A 25,998-nucleotide genomic window follows, 5' to 3' on the forward strand; every position below is an offset into this window, starting at 1 on the left:
CGGGGAAGACTCGCCCTGCTACCGTGTCGATCAGCATACCCAGGTACTTCATCCTCTGCTTGGGCTCGAGATCGGACTTTTCGAAGTTCACAACAATCCCGATCGCGACAGAACTCGAGCAGTCGATCCCCTGTCCTGTAGCAACTGCGAGCGGGAGCTCGCCAGGACTAACCAATCGTCGAGATACCTCATCAGACGTATCCCGTGCGAATGGGCCCAAGCAGACACCAGAGTGAACACTCGCGTGAACACCTGTGGGGCGGTTGAGAGACCGAAGCAAAGTGCCCTGAACTGGTACACGTCCCGTCGAGGATGAAGCGGAGGTACTTTCTGGAGGACTGATGAATGGGTATTTGGAAATACGCATCCTCAAGTCCACTGAAAGCATGAAATCGTTCTCCCTGATGGAGTCGAGCACTGGAGGCGTGCCGTCTCCATCGTGAACCGGGTCTGGCGAACAAACCGTTCAGGGAGAGAGATCTATAACCGGCGCCAGCCTCCCGTAGACTTTTCCACCAGGAAGAGTCGACTGTAAAAGCCCGGTGACTGATCCGTGACGATTTCTACAGCTCTCTTGCTCAGCATGGTCTTGATCTCCTGTCTCAATGCTACGTCCTTCGATGACCCTGGAACGTACGACTGCTGTTGGACCGGGTTGGAGGTGAGGGGTGGTGGCCGAGATTCGAAGGGTAATAGATATCCCTCCCGAAGGACATCTACAATCCAGGTCTCGGCGCCGTAGCGCTGCCAAGTTGCCCAATGGCTGGCCAGGCACCCCCCACTTCCGGCAGCAGGTGGGAGGGGGAACGCCGTCCCTAGCGTTTCCCCCCTTTCTTCGACTTCTTCCCAGAGCCTCCACGGGAGAAGGAGGGCTGGGAGGAGGGCTGGTTACGGCTCCCCTTGGTAGAAGTCGAAGAAGACAGAGTCTTTCCCCGGGGCTTCGACGCAGCTACCGTCTTAGCCACCGAGGAAGCGCTAGCCGAGCTCTTAGACTTGGCCGCAGTCCGAGGCTGCCCAGAAGCCTTCGAGACTGCCTGGTGAACCAGACGGTCACTGTCGTCAGTGCGCCGTCTGTCCACCGCAGCGTCCACCATCTCTCCTGGGAAGAGAGACGTGGAACTCCGTAAAGGTTGTTCCGATTGCGAAGTCCCAACGCCGCTTCACGCCCGGCCGCCCTGGAAACCCGAGTAAGGACAGCGTCCCTTCGTCGGAGAACCAGGTTGGCCCACAGGTTCACCGTCTGGTGGGCAAGGAAGGAGATGGCTCTTCCTCCAGACTGGCAAAGTCTCCTAAAGGCCGAGTCATCTTCGGGAGAAATTCCCCCGGAGATGGCTGCGACCTTAGATACTGTGAGGGACCACAGATCTAGCCAGGAGACGGCCTGGAAAGCTGCCATGGCGGTAGATTCCAGGCCGAGTGCCTCTTGCTGCGAGAACCATAGGTTCTCGGACAGGAGCTGCTGCAGAGACACCCGGAGTCAGCCTGGCTAACTCCGGGTTCACCTGTTTGGGCGGCATCGGGTCTTCAGATGGCACGTAAAAACGCCGCTGTCGCAGCAGAGGAGGTGGAAGCAGCTTGCTCGACCTGCCAGACTTGAGCGAACCGTCTTGTCGGAGACAAGCGATTCAACCTGGTCCAGCACTGAGTCCACAAGCTCAGAAGCGGCAAACCCACCGTCGGTCTGGGTTCCCTCTTTCGGGCTCCAGAACGACTCGAGCCGGGACGTGGGCTCGGAAGGTGGGAGCGGCGATCCTTTCCCCGCGAGGTCGTTGTGTGCTGACGAATCAGCGCAATAACTCGGCAAAGTTCCTCTGGATCTCAGGAGTGACTGCGTCCTGCGGAGTCGGACCATCCAGTCCCTCAAACAGGAGCATCTCCGAGACCCTCCATCCCTCAAGGGGAGGAACAGCGACAGACCCCTCTCGGTCTCCTCCAACCATTCTGCGTATGACCTGGCTGGTCCAAGAACCGTGCCTGGTACGTACGACGACGTGGTGGATCCTGAGGGGCGCACCCCTCACGATCACTCCTCAATACCTCGCCCCTCCGGTGTAACCCGAGGAGGAGAAGGTATGGGAGAGGCAGACCTGACGCTCCCTCCTCGCTCGCTGGCAGAACCAGTGGGCTTGGAAGACTGCAGGCGATCGCCAACCCGCGGTGGCGATCGAGCTGCAGACCTAGTCGAGCCGTCTCGCTGTGGAGAACGGCTGGACCGAGAACAGCGGCCCCGGTCTCGTGTGTCAGAGGAGCTGGTGCTGGTCGCCGTACCCGATCGCTCTCTGTGAGAGTGACGGTCAGGCGACCGGCGAGCTCCACTGTCACGGTGAGACCGGTGCGTATCCTCACGGTGCGTCAGTTCGCTGGTACCAGCCGTGGCTGGTGCCGGCGAACAGGGGGGGGACCTCTTCCCAGCCTCAGCCCGTGGCCGGTCATGGACCGTCACGTCCGCCCGGGTAGCCAGCTGCTCGCCGCGAGAGCGAGAGCTGGTCTGGTGAGAGTCGCGTGAGCGGCTGTCACCAGTCTTCCGCTCCTTGCCGTGAACCTGACGCTGAGCGGACTCAGAGGTCTGGTTCTTGGCTGCACGGCCGCTGTTAGGCGGACCGTACACTCGGTACCTCTCGCGAACGAGAGGCCGAGACGGACCCTGCTGCCGTGGCCGAACCACTAACAGCAGGTGAGGAAGTGCCGGTGTTAGCCGGCACTCCTCTGGTCCCCGTAGTCTTCTTCCTTGCGGAAGAAGAGACGGGTCCTGCCCGAAGAAGCAGGCCAGGGTGACCAGCGGAAGAAACCCCCGTCTCACCAGAGCGAGACGGGCCCTTAGAAGTTCCCGAAGGGGACTTCTTAGGGGGGGGGGGAGGCGACCTTCTTCTTCTTCGGCGGGGGAGCCTTAGAAGAAAGAAGAAGGGGAAGAGGCGGCAGACGACGACGACGACGAAGAAGACGATGAAGACGACGACGACACCTTCCTCCTCTTCTTCTTCTTCCTCGTCAACCTCCTCAGGACCGACGTCAGATCTGTCATCCAGAGCGTGGAGCCAGGGGCTGCTGTTTGCCGAAGCAACATGGCCCGGACGCACCTGTCCGAACAGATCAGCATCGGGAGCAGCGGCGCCAGGAACAGGAACAACGTCAGCAGGTGCAGGCATCACAGGAACGGCAGTAGAGACGGCAGGAGCAGGTACAGGAACGGCAAGCAGTGGTCAACGTCACGTCCGTGAACGGCGGCTGGGCAGGCAGCAGGCTGTGCAGGCGGTCCAGATGGACGACCAGCGGCACAGCCATCCTTGGTACTGGTGGGAGGTCCAGGGGCGAGCTCTTCGGGCACACGAAGTCCGGTCGCGGCAGCACGGCAAACCCAGGTGGCGGCATCACACTCCCCCGAGGTACGGCGACTGGCCCCTGCTCACCGATGTACGTTAAGGGGTGTTACCAGAGAGACCGCGTGCGTGGGGTGTACACCAAGGTGAGGAGGTGAAGCGTAGCCAGGTGTAAGGGTCGTGGTGGTGGTCGTAACCGTCGCATGGGTGACCGCCACGGAGCCAGCGAGATGGTAGAGCAGCCCCCTGACACTCGGCACGCCCTGCAGCCCCAACGATGCCCACACCTGTCCGAGGTCGTCCTTCGCGGCAACCGCACCTGAGGAAGCAAAAGTCGGGTGATTAGGAGGACCTCTACCCGCTCGCGCGAAGACGAACGGATAGAGGACCCAGAGTACAACTCGACGTCAGGGGGTATCTAGCACCCGCCCCTCCTCCACACTCGACAAGTCAGGTGAGGAGAAGGACCTAGAAACCCCACCCCCCCCGAAGGGGAAGGCGCCAAACGTGGAAGCTGAGCGGGTGGCAGGAAGAAGACCGAAGTGTCCGTAACCAAAGGAGTCGCGGGGGAGCTTTCCGACGACTCCTTTGCAGGCCTTCGCTTCTTCCTGCCCTCATACAAAGTCCACTGCGCCTCCGACCAATTATTACAAACTTCACATGGCTCGGCTCGGGTGCATTCGCGCCCCCGACACCGAGCGCACAAAATATGAGGGTCAATCTCCGGGAATGAGCGGAACTTTCCGCATTTACGCCCTTCGGTACCCGGGCATAGTCTCCGTGGGGTAGCAAGGCGAGGAGATTCCATCATTGACCAATAGATCACAATTAATTAGAAAGAGAGAAATGATTGTACTTACAATGATTCTATCATACACAAACACAACCATATACTCAGGAAAGCAAACGACGAGAAGCGGGCAGAGAGCGTCGAACACACACGTCCACTCACTGTGAGGCCGAAAGCAAAAGTGGTTTGTTTACCTCCCAGTCGCGCGCGCGCGCCTGTCGGACAAGCAGTTAACTACCGAAACCCCTTGTTCGAAAGCTTACGACCTATCCAGCTGCCGCTAGTACCTTCCTATTGTAAAAGGACCGAAGGTTTGTATGCCGTGTCGGAACAATGAATGGGTTATTATACTGTTTGGTAGTTTCATTAGTTGAAGAGAGATACTAATGAAAATTTATGGCTTACTGTATCCTAAGAAAAGTGATTGCTTGGCGTTCGTTCGGTACTCGTAAGACGGTAAGAGCTGAATGTAAACAATCGATTGGAAGGTTTTTTTTTTTTGTTTGTTTGTGTATTATAGTTAACGATTAATTAATAATTATTTGAAATTAGTACATACTGATTATTTATACATTTTATTGGCATATTTTAAGCTTTTAGCTTCTTAGGTTTAGATGTCAGAATCATAGACTAGGCTACAGTAGCAACCGCTAACATAGGCTAGGCTTATTGGTAAGGGACATATGCTAAAGTCCTAATATATGCAGTAAAAATGGGGTTGAACATTACATGCAGTTGAATATTACTCAAGTATGTACAGTATTTTGCCTTTTGGAGTCATATTTCTTCCGTCGGATCGGCGTCGTAACCCTAGAACTTGTGTTTTAGGCCTGGAAATATAATTTACTGGGGTGTTTTTGGAGGGCTTGGAACGGATTAGCCATTTTACATGTAAAATGTGGTCCAAGATACGAAAACCTCATGATACGAAGGGCGCCTCGGAACGGATTAATTTCGTATCTCGAGGTACTACTGTAGTTATAACTGAGGCTGAGAAAACTGTTCAAGCTGCTAATAACTATTATCGTACAGCGGCAACAAGAATAAAATCCAGTAAACATGTGCCATCAAACACAACCGTAGATAAAATTGGGATAAAATCATTTTAATCAAAACTACTGTGCTTGAAAGAGCACATTTTACTGTTGGTTTCACGCCGATATAAGATAAATAATGTAAAGTTCGTATTACGATGAAATAAAGGATTATTGTGAACAGAATCACGTAATTATTTACGCAATAAACATGCCGCCAACGTAATCTGTTAACGAAAAAAATAAAGTACGTAGTTCACATTCACAACGAGACATATTCAACAAATATTTCCTCCTAAAACACGTTGTATAAGGAAAAATAACCTTGTCTCATATAAGTCAAGTATCTAGATACGTATTCGTTTATGCTAACTAGAAGCAAGAGAATTCATTCAGAATTGCGTTATGGTGAAACAAACTCGTATTTGCCATCAGCTGATTTCAAACCACAACATTGGCCGCTCCGCGGAATACTGGCTTAAAATTGCCGTAATATTTTAAAATAGTACAATAATATGAGAATACATACAATATTATTGGATACAGTGAAATAATGTATAACTTTTTAAAGGATTTATGGAAATGATGCATAATTATAAAATAACACCATGCATTTTTCGGAACAGTGGCGGACAAGAACGAACAAATGAAAAACATCCCCTGACAACGTGGAGCGTAGTTGTTACAAAGGCTACCTTAATTTGTGTACAAAAATGAAAATACCTTTACGTAATATATTTTTCATGACACATTTTAAACATAAAAGAATAAACATTTAAAAAATCGACATCGATCGCTAAATTTGCACTCTGAAAACTATATTTCGGAGAGCGGCGACGGCGGCATACAAGAAGGAACATGAAAAAACATCGTAGTCGATAACTTGAAGGGCAGTTTCAAAAGCTGTCTTTTTATCATATTCTGCACAGAAATAAAAATACCCTATTCGTAATACATTTTCATACATATTTTAAATATAAAAGCATAAACATTATAAATCGACACATCGATCGCTAATTTGCACTTTTTTTAAATCGATATTTTCGGAAGAGCGGCAGTGGAGCTCGCAAGAAAGAACATGAAAAAACATAAGTATTTGATAACGTGAAGGGCAATTTCAAAAGCTGCCTTCGTATCATATTTCTGTGCAGAAATAAAAATACCTTACATGTAATACATTTTCATACACATTTTAAACATAAAAGCAAGAACATTTATAAATCGACACATCCATAGCTAAATTTGCACTTATGTAACTCAATATTTTTGGCATAGAACAGCGTCAGAGGCATTATTTTACCCTAATACCTACGCAATAACTCTCCATAAAATTTGTTAATATAATTTGCATAACCTTTATGGTCTGAACAGTATTTCTACAAATGTATGAACTCGTTAGGCAACGGCACTAGTGGCGCTGTTAACTGAAAATTGTGCCCTAAAATACCTTTAAAATGCCTTATTTTTCAAATAAATATTTTTCACGACAGCCGTAAAACTGATTCGCCGTTGAGCGATTGCAGCGTTAACCGCGGGCTGCCTGTACTGTGATTTTCAAATTTTAGTTGGCAGTAATACTTTGAAATTGTTAGCTATGTAATTACTTGGCAAGTTACTTATCTAACACCTAATTTTAATTTGGAAAATGAAAATGAGAAATATGCATCAAACTAACTAAGGGTTGGTTTCATTTGGAATTTTAGATTATAATGACCAAATTCCAAGTACAGTGGACCCCCCCGTATTTGCGTTCTCTGGATTCGCGGACAAACACATTCGCAGTATTTTACTATGGAAACTATCCACAAATTCCTGTTTTTTTTATCAATTTCATCATAAAATGGACTTTTTGTGATAAAACTATTAAAAAAAACAAGTATGAAAATTTTTTGTGGGTTTTTTCTGAGTTTTAACTAACAAAACAGGCTGTTTTTTAGCGGTTTTTTACAGGGGTTCCAACTATTCACGGTTTCTAACTACTATTCACGCGGAGGGGCTTGGTACGCATCCCCCGCGAATACGGGGGGGACCACTGTATACTATATGACTGACCTGTGGTGATTCAGAAAACATTATGCCAAAAATAAAAATAATGATCTCACTGAAAATCAACACTGATGATGTGCACCTATATGTTAAAAAAAAATCAACATCATGAAAAACTATATCCAGAACACAAATGAAAATATCCTCTTCTACTGTATAACTATACTCTGTTTTTTTCCATCTGTCCATCCGCCTATGGTGTTTGTGCATAGCAACACTGCGTCCCGGGCTTTATATAATATCTTATTTCGAATATCAATGGTGTAATTCGCATACAGTAGATTATTAAAACAGTTTTCAGTTGCAAATGTACACCCAGATATCCTTTTATTTACCTAAAACTTACAAATAGCGTAACTATTTAAAGCCCGGACACAGTGTTACCATGCCGCGACTCACCACAGGCGAGGGACAGATGGAAAAAATGAAGTTTTTATGATAAAACAAAGTTTAATGTATACTTACCTGGCAGGTATATATATAGCTATATTCTCTGTTCCACCTGGCAGAAATTTTCAAAACTCGCGGCAATCGCTAGTAACCTATTAAGTAGTTCAGGCAACCACCACCCCCGTTACCGTGCGCTAGCGCTAGGAACCGTTCCCAATTGGGCCAGATTTTCTCTGAACCCTGTCCCCTGAGGGAGGGCGGGTGGAATTAAATTATATATACCTGCCAGGTAAGTATACATTAAACTTGTTTTATCATAAAAACTTCATTTTAATGTATGACACTTACCTGGCAGGATATATATAGCTGATTGACACATTTGGAGGTGGGTACAAGGAACAGCAACATTCTTAGAGTATAAAAATATTATTAAAATATTATTAAAACTCCAGGTTCCTTACCTGCTAAGGTAGCTGACTTCATAGGTCCTGCCTCTAGCCTGCTTAAACCTTAGTAGCTCTCAACAAGGAAGTGTCCTGTATGTTGAAGAAGCTAAGACGGAACTTGACAACTGGACGTGACCAATGTGTTGACAGATCCTTACAGCCCTCTTATGCCACGGCATTCAAGCTAGTAACAGATTATTTACCTGAACTACACACACACCATCACCAGATAATACCAACACGACTGAGAAAAGTACCGCACCCTTTTCTCAGACGACCAAAAAACAAACACCATCACCTAATAAAAACAACTAGCTTACAAGAAGGTTATGGGGTAGTAACTCCTTTGCCCAATACTGTACCCGAGGACACGTATGGACCTAGCGTCTGACAATTATCGAAGGTTGTCTGAACGTCCCTAAGATAATGAGACGCAAATATTGAATTAGTTCTCCAATATGTTGATTCAATAATCTCCTTGAGGGCTAAATTCTTTTTAAACGCTAATGAAGTCGCCACTGCCCTGACTTCATGAGCCTTCACTTTTAAAATACCAAAGCTCTGCTCTTCACACAACATATGAGCCTCTTTAATTAACTCTCTCATGAAGAAGGCTAGAGCGTTCTTCGTCATGGGTCTAGTGGGGTCTTTAACTGAACACACAGAGCATCAGACCTCCCTCTGATAACTCTTGTTCTTTCCATATAAACATCTCAACGCTCTCACTGGGCAGAGAACTCTTTCTTGCTCGTTACCGACCAATTCAGCTAGACCCCAAAACTTCAAAAGGATCTTGCCAAGGATTAGCTGAATCCTCATTCTTGGCCAAGAAAAACCTTCTTGGAATGAACACACTGCATTGCGTGTCTCCATCCCACCTTCTTCGATATGGCCTGAAGCTCACTACTCTTTTAGCAGTTGCTAATGCTACTAAAAAGATAGTCTTCTTAGCAAGATCTCTCAGAGAGGATTCCTCTAACGGTTCGAATTTGCTAGAAGTTAAATACTTCAAGACCACATCCAGGTTCCACGCAGGTGGCCTGCCTTCTGATTTGTTTCTTCGTCCCAAACGACCTAATCAGATCTCTCAGATCTAGTTGTTATTCGAGATGTCTAGATCCCTGTGTCTAAAACACTGAGGTTAGCATACTCTATAACCTTTAATTGTCGAAACTGACAAGTGTAAATCCTTCCTCAAGTAAAGAAAGAAGGAAATCTGCGATTTGGGTCACAGAGGTACTGGATGAAAGACACTTTCCTGTTTTTACACCACTTCCGGAAATTGTCCCACTTCGACTGATACACCGTGATTGTGGAGGTTCTTCTGGCTCTAGCCACTGCACTGGCCACCTCTCTAGAATATCCCTCGCTCTGACCAGACGTTCGATAGTCTGAACGCAGTCAGACCCAGAGCGAGGGTATTCTTGTGAAACCTGTCGAAGTGGGGTTGTTTGAGTAAATCTACTCTTAGAGGAAGCGTCCTTGGCGTATCTACCGTCCATTCCAGTACCTCTGTGAACCAACTTTGGGCCGGCCAAAACGGGGCTATTAAGGTCATCCTCGTTCCTTTGCTCTCCCTGAACTTCTTCATCACTTTCCCCAGCACCTTGAACGGAGGAAAAGCGTACAGATCTAAGTTTGACCAATCCATCAGGAATGCATCTACCGCCACTGCTTCCTGGTCTGGAATCGGAGAGCAATATGTTGGTAATCTCTTTGTTCTGGCTGTCGCAAACAGATCCACTACCGGACGGCCCCACAACTTCCACAGGCTCTGGCAAACCTCATGTGCAACGTCCACTCCGTCGAGAGAAGTTGCTCTCTCCTGCTCAACAGGTCCGCACCCACGTTCTTCTCTCCTTATAAACCTGGTGAGTATCACGACCTTTTTCCTTTCCTCTTCTGCCCCCCAAAGCGAATTTCTTTTGCCAGATTGTAAGGGCAAAAGAATGAGTTCCCCCTTTGCTTCCGAATATATGCCAGAGCCGTGGTGTTGTCCGAGTTGACCTGCACTGTCTTGTTTCGAATCAACTCTCTGAAGTGCTTCAAAGCCAAGAAAATTGCCAACAGTTCCTTCCTGTTTATGTGCCACTTTGTTTCGTCCTTGTTCCAAAGTCCCGACACCTCTTGAGGGCCTAATTGGTCGCTCCCCAACCCGCGTCCGACGCGTCGGAAAACAAGACGAGGTCTGGGTTCTTCTGCTGAAGCGACATCCCTCTTGCTAACCTGCCATGGCGTTAGCCACCACTTTAATTCCTCCTTTACTTCGGTCGGAATTAGAAACTGGAAGGAATCCGGTTGCGATTTTCTTGGCCATGATCCTTCAGGAAAAACTGAAGAGGTCTCATGTGCAGTCTTCCTAAAGAAATGAACCTCTCTAGTGAAGAGAGTGTGCCCAGTAGACTCATCCACTCTCTTGCAGAGCATCGGTCTTTCTTTAGAAAATCCTGCACCTTCTGACTGCATTGGGCTTGCCTTTCGGGGGACGGAAAAGCCCGAAAAGTCACTGCCGATATCTGAATCCCCAAATAAACTATCTGTTGTTGGGGCTGCAAACGGGGACTTTCCCATATTCACTACCAGACCTAGGTCTTTTGCTAAGTCCAATGTTTGACTTACGTCCTCCAGACATTGATTCTCGACTGGGATCTTATCAACCAGTCGTCCAGATACAAAGACACTCTGATCCCTCTTAAATGTAGCCATCTCGCCACATTGGACATCATCCTCGTGAATACTTGAGGGGCTGTGCAAAGGCCGAAGCATAGGCCTTGAACTGAAAGACCCTGTCCTGAATCACAAACCTTAGATACTTCCTGCTTCCTGGATGAATCGGAATATGAAAGTATGCGTCTTGTAAGTCCAGAGTCGCCATCCAGTCCCCTGGACGTACCGCTGCCAGTACTGAATCGTTCGTCTCCATAGTGAACTTGGTCTTTTCTACGAAAAGATTCAGTTGACTTACGTCCAGCACTGGCCTCCAACCTCCCGAGGACTTTGCAACCAGGAACAGACGGTTGTAAAATCCCGGAGATTCGTGATCCAGAACAGGTTCTATTGCTCCTTTCTCTAGCATGGAAGCTACTTGCTCCCACAGAGCCGCTTTCTTCTCTAAATCGTTGTAATTTGCCCCGAGGGCTCTCGGAGATGTTGCGAGAGGGGGTCTTTTCACGAAAGGAATCTTGTATCCTTCCGAGCTACGTTGACAGCCCAGGGATCTGCCTTCATTTGTTGCCAGACGTTCCAAAAACCTTGAAAGTCTGGCTTCCCACTTGTCGTCTGGAGGACCGAGTTCTCATTCTTTTAGAGGGTTCTTGGCTCCTCTTTTCGCTGGTACTCTCTACCCCTAAAGGCGGGTCGAGCGAATGTTCTTCCTCGAAAGGGCTGTTGCGACGGTCTAGTCTCCTTTGGCGTCTTCTTCACCAACTTGGTTGGTAAGAACTTCTTAACCGAAGAAGAAAGAAGATCTTGAGTGGCTTTCTGCGAAAGGGATAGAGCTATATCCCTAATCACCTCTGAAGGGAAACAGCTGTTTCGAAAGGGGAGAGAACAGTAACTCCGATTTCTGAGAGTTAGAAACTCCTTTTGAGGCGAACGAACACAAGAGCGATCTCTTCTAAGCACTCCTGCTGTGAATAACGAAGCCAGCTCGTTCGTTCCGAGTCTAAGAGCCTTATCCATGCAGGACATAATGCTCTTAGCTGTTTCTAAGTCCTGCGAATCCTCTTCTCCTATGGAATTCGCTAGCGCTCCCAAAGACCAATCCAAGAAATTAAAGACTTCGAAAGTCCTAAAAATCCCTTTAAATAGATGGTCAAATTCCGAGGACGTCACCAGGACCTTGGCCGACTGTAACGCCTGTCTGCGTGAGCTGTCCACTATACTGGAGAAGTCCCCCTGGGAGGAGGCAGGTACCCCAGGCCTAGACTTTCTCCAGTAGCGTACCATACTCCTGATTTAGAAGCTAACTTAGCTGGAGGAAAAACAAAAGAGTATTTCCCCGCTTCTTTCTTGTCCTTCATCCAGTCATTCACCGTTGAAGGGCCTTCTTGCCGAAATTGACATCGTCATTTCAGGAAGGAGGACTTCTTTGGAGTCCTAGGTCTTGGAAAACTGTGATAAGGGGGATAACGGAGCTGTCGGTTTAAATTCCCCCTCAAAAACAGCAATAAGACGTGAAGTCAGAACCTTATAATCTGAAGAAGGTTCTGTATTCTTTTCTTCAATTACTTCCAACTCTTCTTCTGCTGAAGAAATATCTTGCAAGTCGTCGTCGTATTTACGCTTCGTTGACGGACTAGCGTCCTGCCGCCTGCGTCCTGCGGCTAGCGAAGCATCGGCGTCCTGCCGCCTCTCGATGTCTTGCCGCCTGCGTGCCTGCGGCTACCGATGCGTCTGCGTCCTGCCGCCTCTCGATGTCCTGCCGCCTGCGTCCTGCCGTCCATCGTAGACACGCCTGCTTCCTGCCGCCTGCGTCCTGCGTCCACCATTGGTCCCGCGTCCTTGACGTTTGCGTCCTGCTTCTTCCGACACTATTTTCCTCCTAGCGCCAGTGCGCCTGCGTCCTCGGCGAACGCGTCCTTGTCTTCCCTTTTCGAAGACTTAATGGAAGGAAATCGTCCTTAAGCCTCGAAGATGCTTGTTCAGGAGCATCCCAAGACTTCACCAACACTGCCAACTTGGACTGCATTTCCCGTAAGAAATGCTTCGTACCATCCTCCTGAATGGTAGACGACGAAGGATGAGGATTACGAGCTGGACTGCGACCTAAAGGAGAGCGATCTTGTACTCTACCCGACGGAGAAATACGAGGGGAGGATCCATAAGAAGATGGAGGCGATTCTCCCAAGGCAATACCATGCCGAGACGGACGTATATCGCCAGTGCGATTTGCGTCCTCTCTAGTACGAAAAATCCTTTCCTCTTGATCGGTACTGCTCCCCCGTCTTCCGAGGATGACACACCTCAGGGACTACTCCAAGCCTCACTATCTTGCACCCTGTCTCTCGAGAGCAGTTGATGTCCTGAACGTCCTCTTGAGTGGGCGAGACACCACTGCATACCGACGTTCTCGCTCGGAAGTCGAACCTTTCCGAGGACGCACACTTCCCAGTTACGCCTTTTCTGCGGCGAACTGCAACAGCCTGGGAATTTGCAACAGGACTGTTCGAAGGGACGCCTGACCGTGTCAAAACTCCTCTCGCCTCCCTTCGACTGTCGACATGCCTTCTCCCTTGGGTCTGGGAGCTTGACAGAGGTCTAGGTCTAGGAGCACGAGAGAGACGATCAGACACCCCTCCACTACACTTTCACTGACATCGAAAGCACTAACTTTGTCTGTAAGTCGCTGTATCTGGTCGCCCATGGACGCAAGGGCAGCGAACACTTTCACAATAAATTTGTATCGTTCGTGTCCTCCGATACAGCAGCGGGCGCAGGAGATACCTGGGGAGAAGGAACTACCAATTCTACATTAGAAGGAGCTGGAGAGGAAATACAATCACTCCTTTTACTCGAAGAATTTGATTTCTCCACTACGAGAAAACAGATCTCCTTACACGATCTTTCTCCAGTCTCTCAACGTATTTCATAAAGACCTTCCATTCCTTCTCTGATAAATTCTCACATTCAATGCATCTATTCTCCCAAGTACACACATTCTCCCTACATTTCTTACAAACGGTATGAGGGTCGACCGAAGCTTTCGGCAGTCTTACCTTACACCCCTCTTTTACACACACTCTAAACATACTTCCCGAGTCAGACATCTTAAAGAACAATCCAAAGCGAATGCCAAGCTAACGTTTCCGAGTACAATACCAAAATCCAAGATCAGTCAGCAACGAGAATGAAAATTCTAGCAGGGAACCACCAACAATGTTGCCGGTTCGGCTGGCAGAGAAAATCTGGCCCAATTGGGAACGGTTCCTAGCGCTAGCGCCACGGTAACGGGGTGGTGGTTGCCTGAACTACTAATAGGTTACTAGCGATTGCCGCGAGTTTTGAAAATTTCTGCCAGGTGGAACAGAGAATATAGCTATATATATACCTGCCAGGTAAGTGTCATACATTAAAACAGAGTATAGTCAGTTTCTGAACACCTGCCATGGGAATAATCACTATTGCAAACAGAGGTATTAAGCTACAAATTATTATCCTCTTACCTTATTTGCTGAGTTCACACATTCTTCGTATTCCTTATTGTTGACATATTCCTGTGCATCATTGAGGATTTTATTGATCTTTTTAATCTTTTTGTACAATGTGAAGCAATTTTTATGGTCTGGGTCCAACTTTAAGCACTCACGAATTTCACTGAAACAAAATTAAACAAACTGTTATAGGGTATTAAACACTTCGATTTCTACACAGCATATTTTTGCAAATTACATGCAGCTTAATCTCTGTAGCAGTAATGTAATAATGAAAACACAAACTTCAATCAAGATATAAAAGGACTTAAATTCCCACATCATGAGCAGCAATTATTTATGCACCCTCTTTACCCCTTTTTTATCAAACCTTGTCTTCTCGTTTTATTAAATATAATTCTTCCACTTTCACCAACTATGTACTAATTTAAGGAAGAACGCAGTTGCTGTAATTTCAAGATTTGACAATTCCTCTGTTGTATACTAATTATGGGTTAAATTGGTACTGATCAAGACAAGATGTGCTGAACTCTGTACAGCACAAGGCTGAACTCTGGAAAAAAACAAAACCTATAAGACACCACAACACTTAGGAAATATATCATCAAAATAATGCCAAAAACTAGGTAGACATTGAAAGCTTCCGACATCTACAAGAATTAAAGGAGTAAGTTTTTTTTCCAAAGAATGGCGATTATGATTTAGGCCAAAGCAGGAGGATATTCCATTCAGTCACCTTCCAAAGGTTGTATCTCGACAGGATGCATTGATCAGCATCTCAAGTGCCTGTGGCCCAATGACAAAAGGATGCTTCTCACATCCCAGAGTATCAGCATCTATGTTAGGTCAGAAGCCATGTTGCCACACTCTCTGTGCTAGAATGTCTTCATTCCTTTTCTGTAAAACTGTGAATTTGTTTTCCTTGGATGGTATGACTGATGAAAGTCTGCTTCCAAGTAACATAAACATTTGCCTGAATTTTCTTGACTTGCATTTCTCCTTTTGTATCATCATCACTAATATATTTACATCAGATTTCTTTTTACAGGTTTTAACATGGAAGGGATTAGCTCCACTTCTGTCTTACTTTTTATGTTTTTTAATTTTCCTTTTGTTTTGCATCAATAATACCCTATTTTCAATAAGGTGTAGTATCCTTTTTTTTACTCTTTTTACATAAGTTTCCAGTCTGTTGAAGTGTTCTTTGCAAATTAATTAAATTTTCTGTTTGTTCTACAAAAATTTTGTTCATTATGGAAAATAATGGTGATAATAACTATCTATTAATATAGTAAAAACATGAAAATTCCAGAATTCTCACAATTAAGATGTTTTCCTTAAGTGATAAAAAAAACCCCATGCCTGTCCTAAGAGGAAACTGTGTTTCAAGGAATTTCAAATCCCAGATTAATCCTTCCACAACTGCTATAACCATGGTTAATACAGCAATATAGTACTTTCTAATAATAAGCATACTGATGTGAAACATTAATTTACATGAATCACAACTCTTAGGAGATTTGTTGGCAGATATTAAAGCTTCATTATCCCTTCCCTAACTCTAATTTGTTTGAAGACTCAACTGCTCTCTTTTCAAAATATTATATTGTACAGAGAAATTACTGCAGTTTTTTCTAGCTGATTTCATCTTATTCTCAATCATTTATGTTATAATGAAAAATAATGATCATAATATACAAAAGAGGAGACTGGAGTCTTGTGAAGTTACAACAAAATGCAATGATGCTAAAACATCGAAAAGTACATGAATATGAAATGAATGAAAACAAGCAAGATGTCTAAGAAACCTCTGTTAATCTGGGAAGCAAAGCATACACCTAACTCAACAGCAGATGGTGAGCTAGGCATGTTCTACATTCTCTTTTCAACGCTTCCAGTTTGTGTGACTGGGTCCATTTCACAAAGATCAATGCTAATTATGATTAACAGGTTTCATATGTCATAAATTTTTTCTTTATCTTCTACATTTTATTGATTGCGCAAGGCTAAGGTTTGACAAATTCCTATATCAAACAAGATATAGCCTTATGGAAATTACCTGTGGTAAATACCATGCAACAGTTACAACTCATACTCACTTCAATCCTTGTTCTACATCTCCTATTTGGTAATACATGTTTGCCAGCTTTAAATAACCCTCAGTGTTGTCCTGGGTAAGTTTAGTTGTGACACGTATATCAGCAATGGCACTCATCATATCCCCAACACCTTGGTAGGCCTCTACACGTAAGTCACGCAATGCAGCATCCCACGGGCAGTGCTATCAGGGAAGAACCGACCAGTTGATCATCAACACTACTAACATAAAATTGTACTCAGACATTAATAAATAGGTTTTAAGAGTATGATCATAAGATTAAAAATGCAACAATCCACACAATTCAGAATAACACTACCATGAGGGTCACTTATGATTAGATATGCATAATTGTATTCTGCAGAATAGAGAATATTTCACTTGCTTGTTATGTATCACTTCATAGACATTCTTCATAAAAAAACAGCACATGACTAAACTATCTTGTTACTGAGAACACTGATTAGATTATATTTTATACTGTGTATTTAAAGTACAGGTATAATATATAGAAAAGTGTTAAGGGAAACTGGTACAATATGAAAAACCATAAATAAACAAAACTATTAACAAGCAGTATTAAGTGCTCTCTTTTAAGTACACAAAACTAAACAGCTTTTTACTGCACAAGAATAACTTACAAGCTAAAATGAAGTAAAAGATCATTTTAATTTCCCATACGACAAAATTTCTCTGCCTTTAATGACTCAAGCTGTTGCTTGGGGTTGCTCATTGTGATTCTACTAAAGACATAATTCTATTCAGTTAGCATTGGTAAATCTTATTGTGCAAATACAAATATCTCCCTCACAAACATGACATTTCTATAAGAAGACAAAATTTTATATATCCTTAGCAAATAGCTATTAGTTTCATTTATTCCCAACGGGACCAGTCTCGCCCTCTAGCGAGAAAGTTAGGAACGACTCAGCAAACAATACTCATCCCGTTTATGCTCGTCCATCGGGGGGAGGAGGGAGGGCTCCAATCATGTAGTAATTACTTGATAAGTATAAATAAAACTATGTTTCCCTCCACGATATCATGCCAGCAACTAAAATTCATGATATACTCCCAATTTTTTAAACTTTTAAAAACTCAAAATCATGAGAAACAAAGAATGATCATACTACCAGTAGGTCGAATCTCGAATGGATGTAAGAGATATATACCACTTGAAAGCTAATGAGGTAGAGGCTGTTATAACATCTTTACCTTTGTCAAAAGGAGAAAAATGCTGCTCCAAAATCTGAGAATGTCTCAGAAGATAAAAGTCCATTAGGGTAAAGGGCAAGATGTTCTAATCAGAGGATGAGACGAGTTCTTGCAATAACATCCTGGGTTACAACTGGCCTGGGATTCCGATTTTCTAAGAAATACCACACCATCCAGCCAGGCAGAAACCTCTCTATTCCTCCTCAGAGTCACAGAGCGCTCTTAACTATCAGAGAACAAGCTGTAGTTGCTGTCAGCAATTCTAATCATAGGAAAAGATTAGCTCTTGCTAAAGCAACATAATTCCAGGATGGTCTTCGTACCTGAAAATTCAAAAAGAAAGGAAAATCTATTCTCCTCGGAACAAGTGAGCATTACTGGGCACTCAGAGCAACAGCTGCCCCTGGAAGACACGGATGTCTGCAAAACTTTTAAGGGACAATGAAAAGGATCCAGGTCTTCGGCCAGTCCCTGTCCTTGACTGAAATCCCATGCAAAGATGAGTAAATTATATCTTCTTTTTATTTGCTTGGGTGTGTCAGAAACTTTAAAGGAAAATATGATAGGGATGCCAAGGAACTAGGTCTCGGTGCTTACACATAAGTTATACAGTTCGATACCTCATAATACTGTAATTACAAAAGGGACAGATGTCTTGCAGAGGAGACACAGGGCCTGAGAAACTAGTTTCAGAAAGTTGACCCCCAGGTCTGGAAGACAAGAAGATTGACTTACACAACTTGTAATAGTCTCTGCAATACATTAAGGAAAGATCTCCCAATTGATAATCCTCCGTAGTCTGGAGTCTGTCTGGTGAAAATCAGACTACCTCAGTACATCTTTTGAAGTGAGGTAGTCTGAGAAGATATGGCGAGGGAGGATCCTGTAGGATCCATCCACAACCGAAAAGGTTTATGAACCATGATATAGGCTGAAATAGAGCTAAACATACCATATACCTTGGAGATAGTCTAAACATCGTATAGTTCCTCCTTGATTGTGATGAAGGGTGTGGGGAAGGGAGGTTCGACAGATCAGACTATAGCACGGAATTTGATGCAAAAGGAGGAAGACACTGATTGCTTGAAGGGCCCAGACAGGTCTGTCCCATAGATTCCACAAATCTAAGCAGTCAGGAAATTGACAGTCCCCTCCTGACATCACAGTATGTCTGATAAGACTCAAGTTCTATGAACTGATCGAGGGAACAGAAGGCATTAGATTTTTCCGATAACCAGGGATTGCCTGGACTTGTTCTAATTTTTCCAAACCTAACCTGTACCTCTGAAAGGACCAAAGATTTTAACATGCAATTAAAAGGACTTTCAACATATTCTGGCAAATTTTTCCATCAAAATTACCTTGGTTTTACAAAACCCTCTTTTTACCTTGACTTCACATTTTTAACATCCTAAGAACCACATGAAAAAACATTACTTTTTACATTGATGTGGAAATGCAGTAAAGAAAACTTCCTAAATGGACACATGCATGACCATAATTAACTTAAATAGTATCAAGGATAACTCTTACCTCTATCACACTTTTGAGAATCAGAATAGCGTGATTGTAGCGTCCTGTTCTTACGTGGGAATACGCTTCCAAGATATCTCGTTTCAATGGTTCTATTGAGGTGTACAACCTATTAGCTTCCTCATGTGCTGGATCTTTCCGTAACTGCAATAAAAAAAATGAATGCTGAATAAGTATTCAATTTTTACAAGCAAGTTTCTTGTGGAGGCTGTGAAAGTCCAATGTACTGTGATATGACGAACTGGAAAAAGGAAACAGACAATCTCTCTTAGTAATTTCACTTACCACATGTTCAAGATCTATATGAGCTTCTTCAAGTCTTCCCAGTTTGACTAGAACCCCTGCTCTTTGTGCTCTAGCTGCAGTAAAGTCTGGTTTGAGTCTAATGACTTCATCCAAATCTTGGAGACCTTGTCGGGAGCGCCCAAGGGCAAGATATACAGTCGCTCGGCGATAGTAAGTCAAATAATTATTAGGATCACCATCTGCAATTCAGTGAAATTTAAAATCAGTTATGCAATACAAAATCTACTTCTACAACAAATCACAATAAAATAAACCAATAAAAATTCAGATACCATGGCTTTACGATATGTTTTTCTTTTCCCGTTCACTGTACACATGCCAGTAGAAATTCTAACTATCAACTGTACAAGACAACTATAACCACAACTTCAGTTACAATATCAGTTTCACCAAATTATCTGGCAGTGTGATGAAAAGATCATTGAGGCGTTCACAATATCAAGGGTCCCCAGAGCTCCAAGTCGCATTTTTTTTTTTTTTTTTTTTTTTCTCCAAAGTCTTCTAAAACTATCCTACTTTACCCATGGAAAAGCATACTTGCATATGTAGACTCCAAAGTGGTTGAAAATCCCATTATCTAACAGGGGTGCAGGGGTGCTGATGTGCGTGTTTGAAAAAGCCAATTTACAAACTTTTTTTTCTCACAATTTTTTTTTTTTCTAATCAGCCCTTGGAGACCCATAATATTGTGAACGCCTTCAGTTTCCGGAAACAATGACAAGTTTTTTTGTCCAAAATTGCATTTTTCCTAACTATACAAACCTGAGGTCCTTTTACAATAGGAAGGTACTAGCGGCAGCTGGATAGGTCGTAAGCTTTCGAACAAGGGGTTCGGTAGTTAACTGCTTGTCCGACAGGCGCGCGCGCGCGACTGGGAGGTAAACAAATCACTTTTGCTTTTGGCCCAAGCAAAAACTGCAGAGCGAGGGGTGGCATGAGGTGGGGCTATGTGTAAAAGGACCTCAGGTTTGTATAGTTAGGAAAAATGCAATTTTGGACAAATTGTCATTTGTTCCGACACGGCATACAAACCTTCGGTCCTTTTACAATAGGAAGACTCACTTCTTGGTGGGAGGAATCTGAGTCTTTTGTGAACAGACTGGTGTTCGCCCAACCTTGGAAGGTCTCCCTGGTCGTAAGGCAGGGAATGGGATCCAAGCCTCTGTCCGATTGATCGGGGTGTGCACCGCAGGATCAATGGTCAGACCTCTGGACCGAGTACTAAGAGAGAGGCAAGCGTATCTCTTCGTACCAGCAATGTAAGAACTTGTTCCTGTACAGGAGCAAATATAAAGTCATGGGTTTGACTCTTGTAGGCATCCACTTCCCCCCCCTTGTAGAGGAAAAGTGGTGGATATTCTGCTCCTATCCCTAGTGAAAGGGATAGGATGGGGCTCTGTCATATAGCTTCACCTGCATCTCGTCCTCATGCAGCGTAGTGACGACCGTGGCCCTCTGCCCACAGGTAGAGGAGGAGGAAAAGATGGGAAGAGGGAGCCAGTCACTCACTCACTCACACATCCATCCACACAGTCACACCAGGACTCGATGCTGTTTCAGCCTGCGAGGGTCTGGGTTAGCTACACAACTTGTTGAGCAGCCACACGGGTCCAAGGAAACGTATCCAAGGACCTGTGGGCAATATCCCGAAAGGTAGGACGTAAAGGTGGTCTGGTTAGACCAGACCCCTGCCTTCAGAACCTGCGCCACGGAGAAGTTCTTACGAAACGCCAACGAGGGGCCAATACTTCTGACTTCGTGAGCTCTCGGACGGGACGTACGGATGTCGTCACTACCATCAGCCTCATACGCCCTCCTGATGACCTCACGCAGCCAGAATGAAAGAGTGTTCTTGGATACTTCTTTCTTGGTTACCCGGTGCTAACGAAGAGGCGTCGACACTCAGGCCTGAGGTGTCGAGTTTTCTTCAGATAGCGCCGTAGCGCCCTCACAGGACAAAGCAGCATCACTCATCCGCATCATTATCGGTGAAGTCCATTAGGGTAGGGAATCGTGAAGGACTCGAACCTGTCGTCAGGGATCGACGGTTTCTGAGTCTTCGCAACGAAGTTCGGGACGAAATCGAGCGTCACAGATTCCCCATCCCCTGGAGTGTCGTACATCATAGGAAAGACCATGAAGTTCCCCTACTCTCTTCGCCGATGCCAGGGCCAGCAAGAAGAGGGTCTTGAGGGTCAGATCCCTGTCTGACGACTCTCGGAGTGGCTCGAACGGTGTTCGAGTCAAACTCCTAAGGACGAGAGTCACAATCCACGCAGGGGGCCTGAGTTCCCTGGGTGGGCAAGACCTTTCGAAGCTCCTCATAAGCAAGGAGATCTCGAACGAGTTCGAGATGTCCAATCCCCTCAGTTTTAGGACGGAGGGCACACCGTTGGGCCACCCGTATTTAGTGGCTTCTGTATCCTTTGAACACTGTGGGGACTGAGAGGAGCTTCTCTCGGCGAAGAAACACGAGGAAATCCGCTACCTGCTGAAGAGTGGCTCTGAGAGGAGATAGACCCCGTCTACGACACCAACCACAGAAGACGGCCCACTTCCCCTCCCCCCCCCCCCCTGGTACACAGCTGCAGAGGACTGACGGACGTTTCCAGCCATCTCTGTTGCTGCGCTACGAGAAAAGCCTCTCGTTCGCAAGAGATGGTGGATAACAGCCAGCCGTGAAGTCGTAGGGACTGGACTGCTCGGTGGTAATCGGCTACGACGAGTGGCGGCGAGAAGGTTGTGCCAAGGGGGAATCTCTCTCGGTTCTCCCTGCGAGAAGAGCCAGCAGGTCCGGATACCAAATGGCCTGTGGCCATTTGGGAGCCACCAGGATCATCCTGAGATTCGGGGTGACCAGTGCTCGACTGATCACCTTGCGAATCAGGCTGAACGGGGGGGGAAAGGCATAGACGAAGAGGTTGTCCCACGGGTGTTGGAGAGCGTCCTCTGCAGCTGCCCATGGGTCCGGCACGGCTGAGAAGAAAACCTGAAGCTTTCTGTTGTGCCGGGTGGCGAACAGATCCACGACTGGTCGCCCCCACAGGTCGAAGAGCCTTTCCGCCACGTCCTGGTGTAGAGACCATTCGGTCCCTATCACCTGATCCCCGACGACTGAGCGTGTCTGCTACTACATTCCTCTTCCCTGGAATGTAGCGTGCCGACAGCTCTATTGAGTGTGCCTCGGCCACTCGTGCACCTGCCGAGTCAACTGGTACAACGGGAGAGACACTAGGCCCCCCTGTTTGTTGACGTAGGCCACCACCGTGTGTTGTCGCACATCAACACCACTGAGTGTCCCATCAAGCGGTCCTGGAACTCTTGGAGCGCGAGAAACGCCGCCTTGAGTTCCAGTACATTGATGTGAAGGTGCTTGTCGTTCTCGTCCCACACTCCTGAAGTCAGCAACTCCTCCAGGTGTGCGCCCCATCCCTCGGTCGATGCGTCTGAGAACCGCTGCATGTCCGGGGGGGGAGTGCGCAGAGGCACTCCTCTTAAGAGGTTCCTGTCGTCCAGCCACCAGGCTAGGTCCTGCCTCACCTCCGGTGGTCATGACACTGGAAAGCTTGGGGGATCCGTTCGCCTGTGGACCAACTCTCCTTTAGTCTCCACTGAAGAAACCGCAGGTGAAGACGCCCGTGAGGGACTAGCTTCTCGAGTGACGACAGGTGTCCGATCACGACTTGCCATCGCTGAGCTACCTGTTCCTGCCGAGACAGGAACTGGTTGGCTGCCTCCCTGAATCTGCTGATCCGCGAGTCTGCGGGAAAGACTCGCCCTGCTACCGTGTCGATCAGCATACCCAGGTACTATCATCCATCCCTGCTTGGGCTCGAGATCGGACTTTTCGAAGTTCACAACGATCCCCAGATCGCGACAGAACTCGAGCAGTCGATCCCTGTCCTGTAGCAACTGTGAGCGGGAGCTTGCCAGGACTAACCAATCGTCGAGATACCTCATCAGACGTATCCCGTGCGAATGGGCCCAAGCAGACACCAGAGTGAAACACTCGCCGTGAACACCTGTGGGGCGGTTGAGAGACCGAAGCAAAGTGCCCTGAATTGGTACACCGTCCCGTCGAGGATGAAGCGGAGGTACTTTCTGGAGGACTGATGAATGGGTATTTGGAAATACGCATCCTTCAAGTCCACTGAAAGCATGAAATCGTTCTCCCTGATGGAGTCGAGCACGGAACGTGCCGTCTCCATCGTGAACCGGGTCTGGCGAACAAACCGATTCAGAGGAGAGAGATCTATCACCGGGCGCCAGCCTCCCGTAGACTTTTCCACCAAGTTGCCCAATGGCTGGCCAGGCACCCCCCCACTTCCGCAGCAGGTGAGGGGGAACGCCGTCCCTAGCGTTTCCCCCCTTTCTTCGACTTCTTCCCAGAGCCTCCTCGGGAGAAGGAGGGCTGGGAGGAGGGCTGGTTACGGCTCCCCTTTGTAGAAGTCGAAGAAGACAGAGTCTTTCCCCGGGGCTTCGACGCGACTACCGTCTTAGCCACCGTGGAAGCGCTAGCCGAGCTTTTTGGCTTGGCCGCAGTCCGAGGCTGCCCAGAAGCCTTCGAGACTGCCTGGTGAACCAGACGGTCACTGTCGTCAGTGCGCCGTCTGTCCACCGCAGCGTCCACCATCTCTCCTGGGAAGAGAGACGTGGAACTCCGTAAAGGTCCGTTGCGGAGTCCCAATGCCGCTTCACGCCCAGCCGCCCTGGAAACTCGAGTAAGGACAGCGTCCCTACGTCGGAGAACCAGGTTGGCCCACAGGTTCACCGTCTGGTGGGCAAGGGAAGGAGATGGCTCTTCCTCCAGACTGGCAAAGTCTCCTAAAGGCCGAGTCATCTTCGGGAGAATTCCCCCGGAGTTGGCTGCGACCTTAGATACTGTGAGGGACCACAGATCTAACCAGGAGACGGCCTGGAAAGCTGCCATGGCAGTGGATTCCAGGCCGAGTGCCTCTTGCTGCGAGAACCATAGGTTCTCGGACAGGAGCTGCTGCAGAGACACACCCGGAGTCAGCCTGGCTAACTCCGGGTTCACCTGTTTGGGCGGCATCGGGTCCTCAGATGGCACGTAAAACCGCCGCTGTCGCAGCAGAGGAGGTGGAAGGAGCTTGCTCGACCTGCCAGACTTTAGAGAACCGTCTTGCCCGGAGACAAGAGATTCTACCTGGTCCAGCACTGAGTCGGCAAGCTCAGAACGCGGCAAACCCACCGTCGGTCTGGGTTCCCTCTTCGGGCCCCAGAACGACTCGAGCCGGGATGTGGGCTCGGATTGTGGGAGCGGCGATCCTTCCGCGAGGTCGTTGTGCTGACGAATCAGCGCAATTACCTCGGCAAAGTTCCTCTGAATCTCAGGAGTGACTGCATCCTGCAGGAGTAGGACCATCCAGTCCCTCGAACAGGAGCATCTCCCGAGACCCTCCCCCTCGAGGGGGGGAACAGCGACAGACCCCTCTCGGTCTCCTCCAGCCACTTGTGCATACGACCTGGCCGGTCCGAGAACCGTGCCTGGTACGTAGGACGTCGTGGTGGGATCCTGAGGGGCGCACCCCTCACGATCACTCCTCAGCACCTCGCGCCTCCCGGTGTAACCCGAGGAGGTTGAAGGTATGGGAGAGGCAGACCTAACGCTCCCTCCTCGCTCGCTGGCAGAACCAGTGGGGCTTGGAAGAAACTGCAAGGCGATCGTCAACCCGCGGTGGCGATCGAGCTGCAAGGCCTAGTCGAGCCGTCTCGCTGTGGAGAACGGCTGGGACTGAGAACAGCGGGGCCCCGGTCTCGTGTGTCAGAAGAGCTGGTGCTGGTCGCCGTACCCGATCGCTCTCTGTGAGAGTGAAGGTCAGGCGACCGGCGAGCTCCACTGTCACGGTGAGACCGGTGCGTATCCTCATGGCGCGTCACGTCGCTGGTACCAGCCGTGGCTGGTGCCGGCGAACGGGGGGACCTCTTCCCAGCCTCAGCCTGTGGCCGGTCGTGGACCGTCACGTCCGCCCGGGTAGCCAGCTGCTCGCCGCGAGAGCGAGAGCTGGTCTGGTGAGAGTCGCGTGAGCGGCTGTCACCAGTCTTCCGCTCCGTGCCGTGAACCTGACGCTGAGCTGGCTCAGAGGTCTGGTTCCTAGCTGCACGGTCGCTGGTAGGCGACCGTACACTCGTTACCTCTCGCGAACGAGAGGCCGAGACGGATCCTGCTGCCGTGGTCGAACCACTAACAGCAGGCGAGGAAGTGCCGGTGTTAGCCGGCACTCCTCTGGTCCCCGTAGTCTTCTTCCTTGCGGAAGAAGAGACGGGTCCTGCCCCCGAAGGAGCAGGGTGACCAGCGGAAGAAACCCCCCGTCTCACCGGAGCGAGACGGGCCCTTAGATGCTCCCGAAGGAGACTTCTTAGGGGGGGGGAGGCGACCTTCTTCTTCTTAGGCGGGGGAGCCTTAGAAGAAGAAGGGGAAGAGGCGGCAGACGACGACGACGACGACGAAGAAGACGATGAAGACGACGACGACAACTTCTCCTCTTCCTCTTCTTCTTCGTCAACCTTCTCAGGACCGATGTCAGAATCTGTCCATCCAGGGCGGAGCCGGGGCTGCTGTTGCCGAAGCAACAGGGCCCGGTACGCACCTGTCCGAACAGATCGGCATCGGGAGCAGCGGCGCCACGAACAGGAACAACGTCAGCAGG

The 25,998-nt window shown here is 47.7% G+C and overlaps 1 protein-coding gene across 1 annotated transcript in view; it reads right to left on the bottom strand.

Moving 5' to 3' along the window:
- Positions 1-25,998, bottom strand: part of LOC135210753 (dnaJ homolog subfamily C member 3-like) — a 73,969-nt gene that overhangs the window by 42,062 nt on the left and 5,909 nt on the right. The window contains exons 2-5 of the mRNA XM_064243588.1: positions 19,307-19,506; positions 19,022-19,165; positions 16,275-16,456; positions 14,188-14,338 (exon numbers count right to left, since the gene is read on the bottom strand). Coding sequence (XP_064099658.1) covers positions 14,188-14,338; positions 16,275-16,456; positions 19,022-19,165; positions 19,307-19,506 — 677 coding nt within the window. The remainder of the gene's footprint in view (positions 1-14,187; positions 14,339-16,274; positions 16,457-19,021; positions 19,166-19,306; positions 19,507-25,998) is intronic.

Source organism: Macrobrachium nipponense, chromosome 4 (assembly GCF_015104395.2).
Source record: "Macrobrachium nipponense isolate FS-2020 chromosome 4, ASM1510439v2, whole genome shotgun sequence".
NCBI classification, from domain to species: domain Eukaryota; kingdom Metazoa; phylum Arthropoda; class Malacostraca; order Decapoda; family Palaemonidae; genus Macrobrachium; species Macrobrachium nipponense.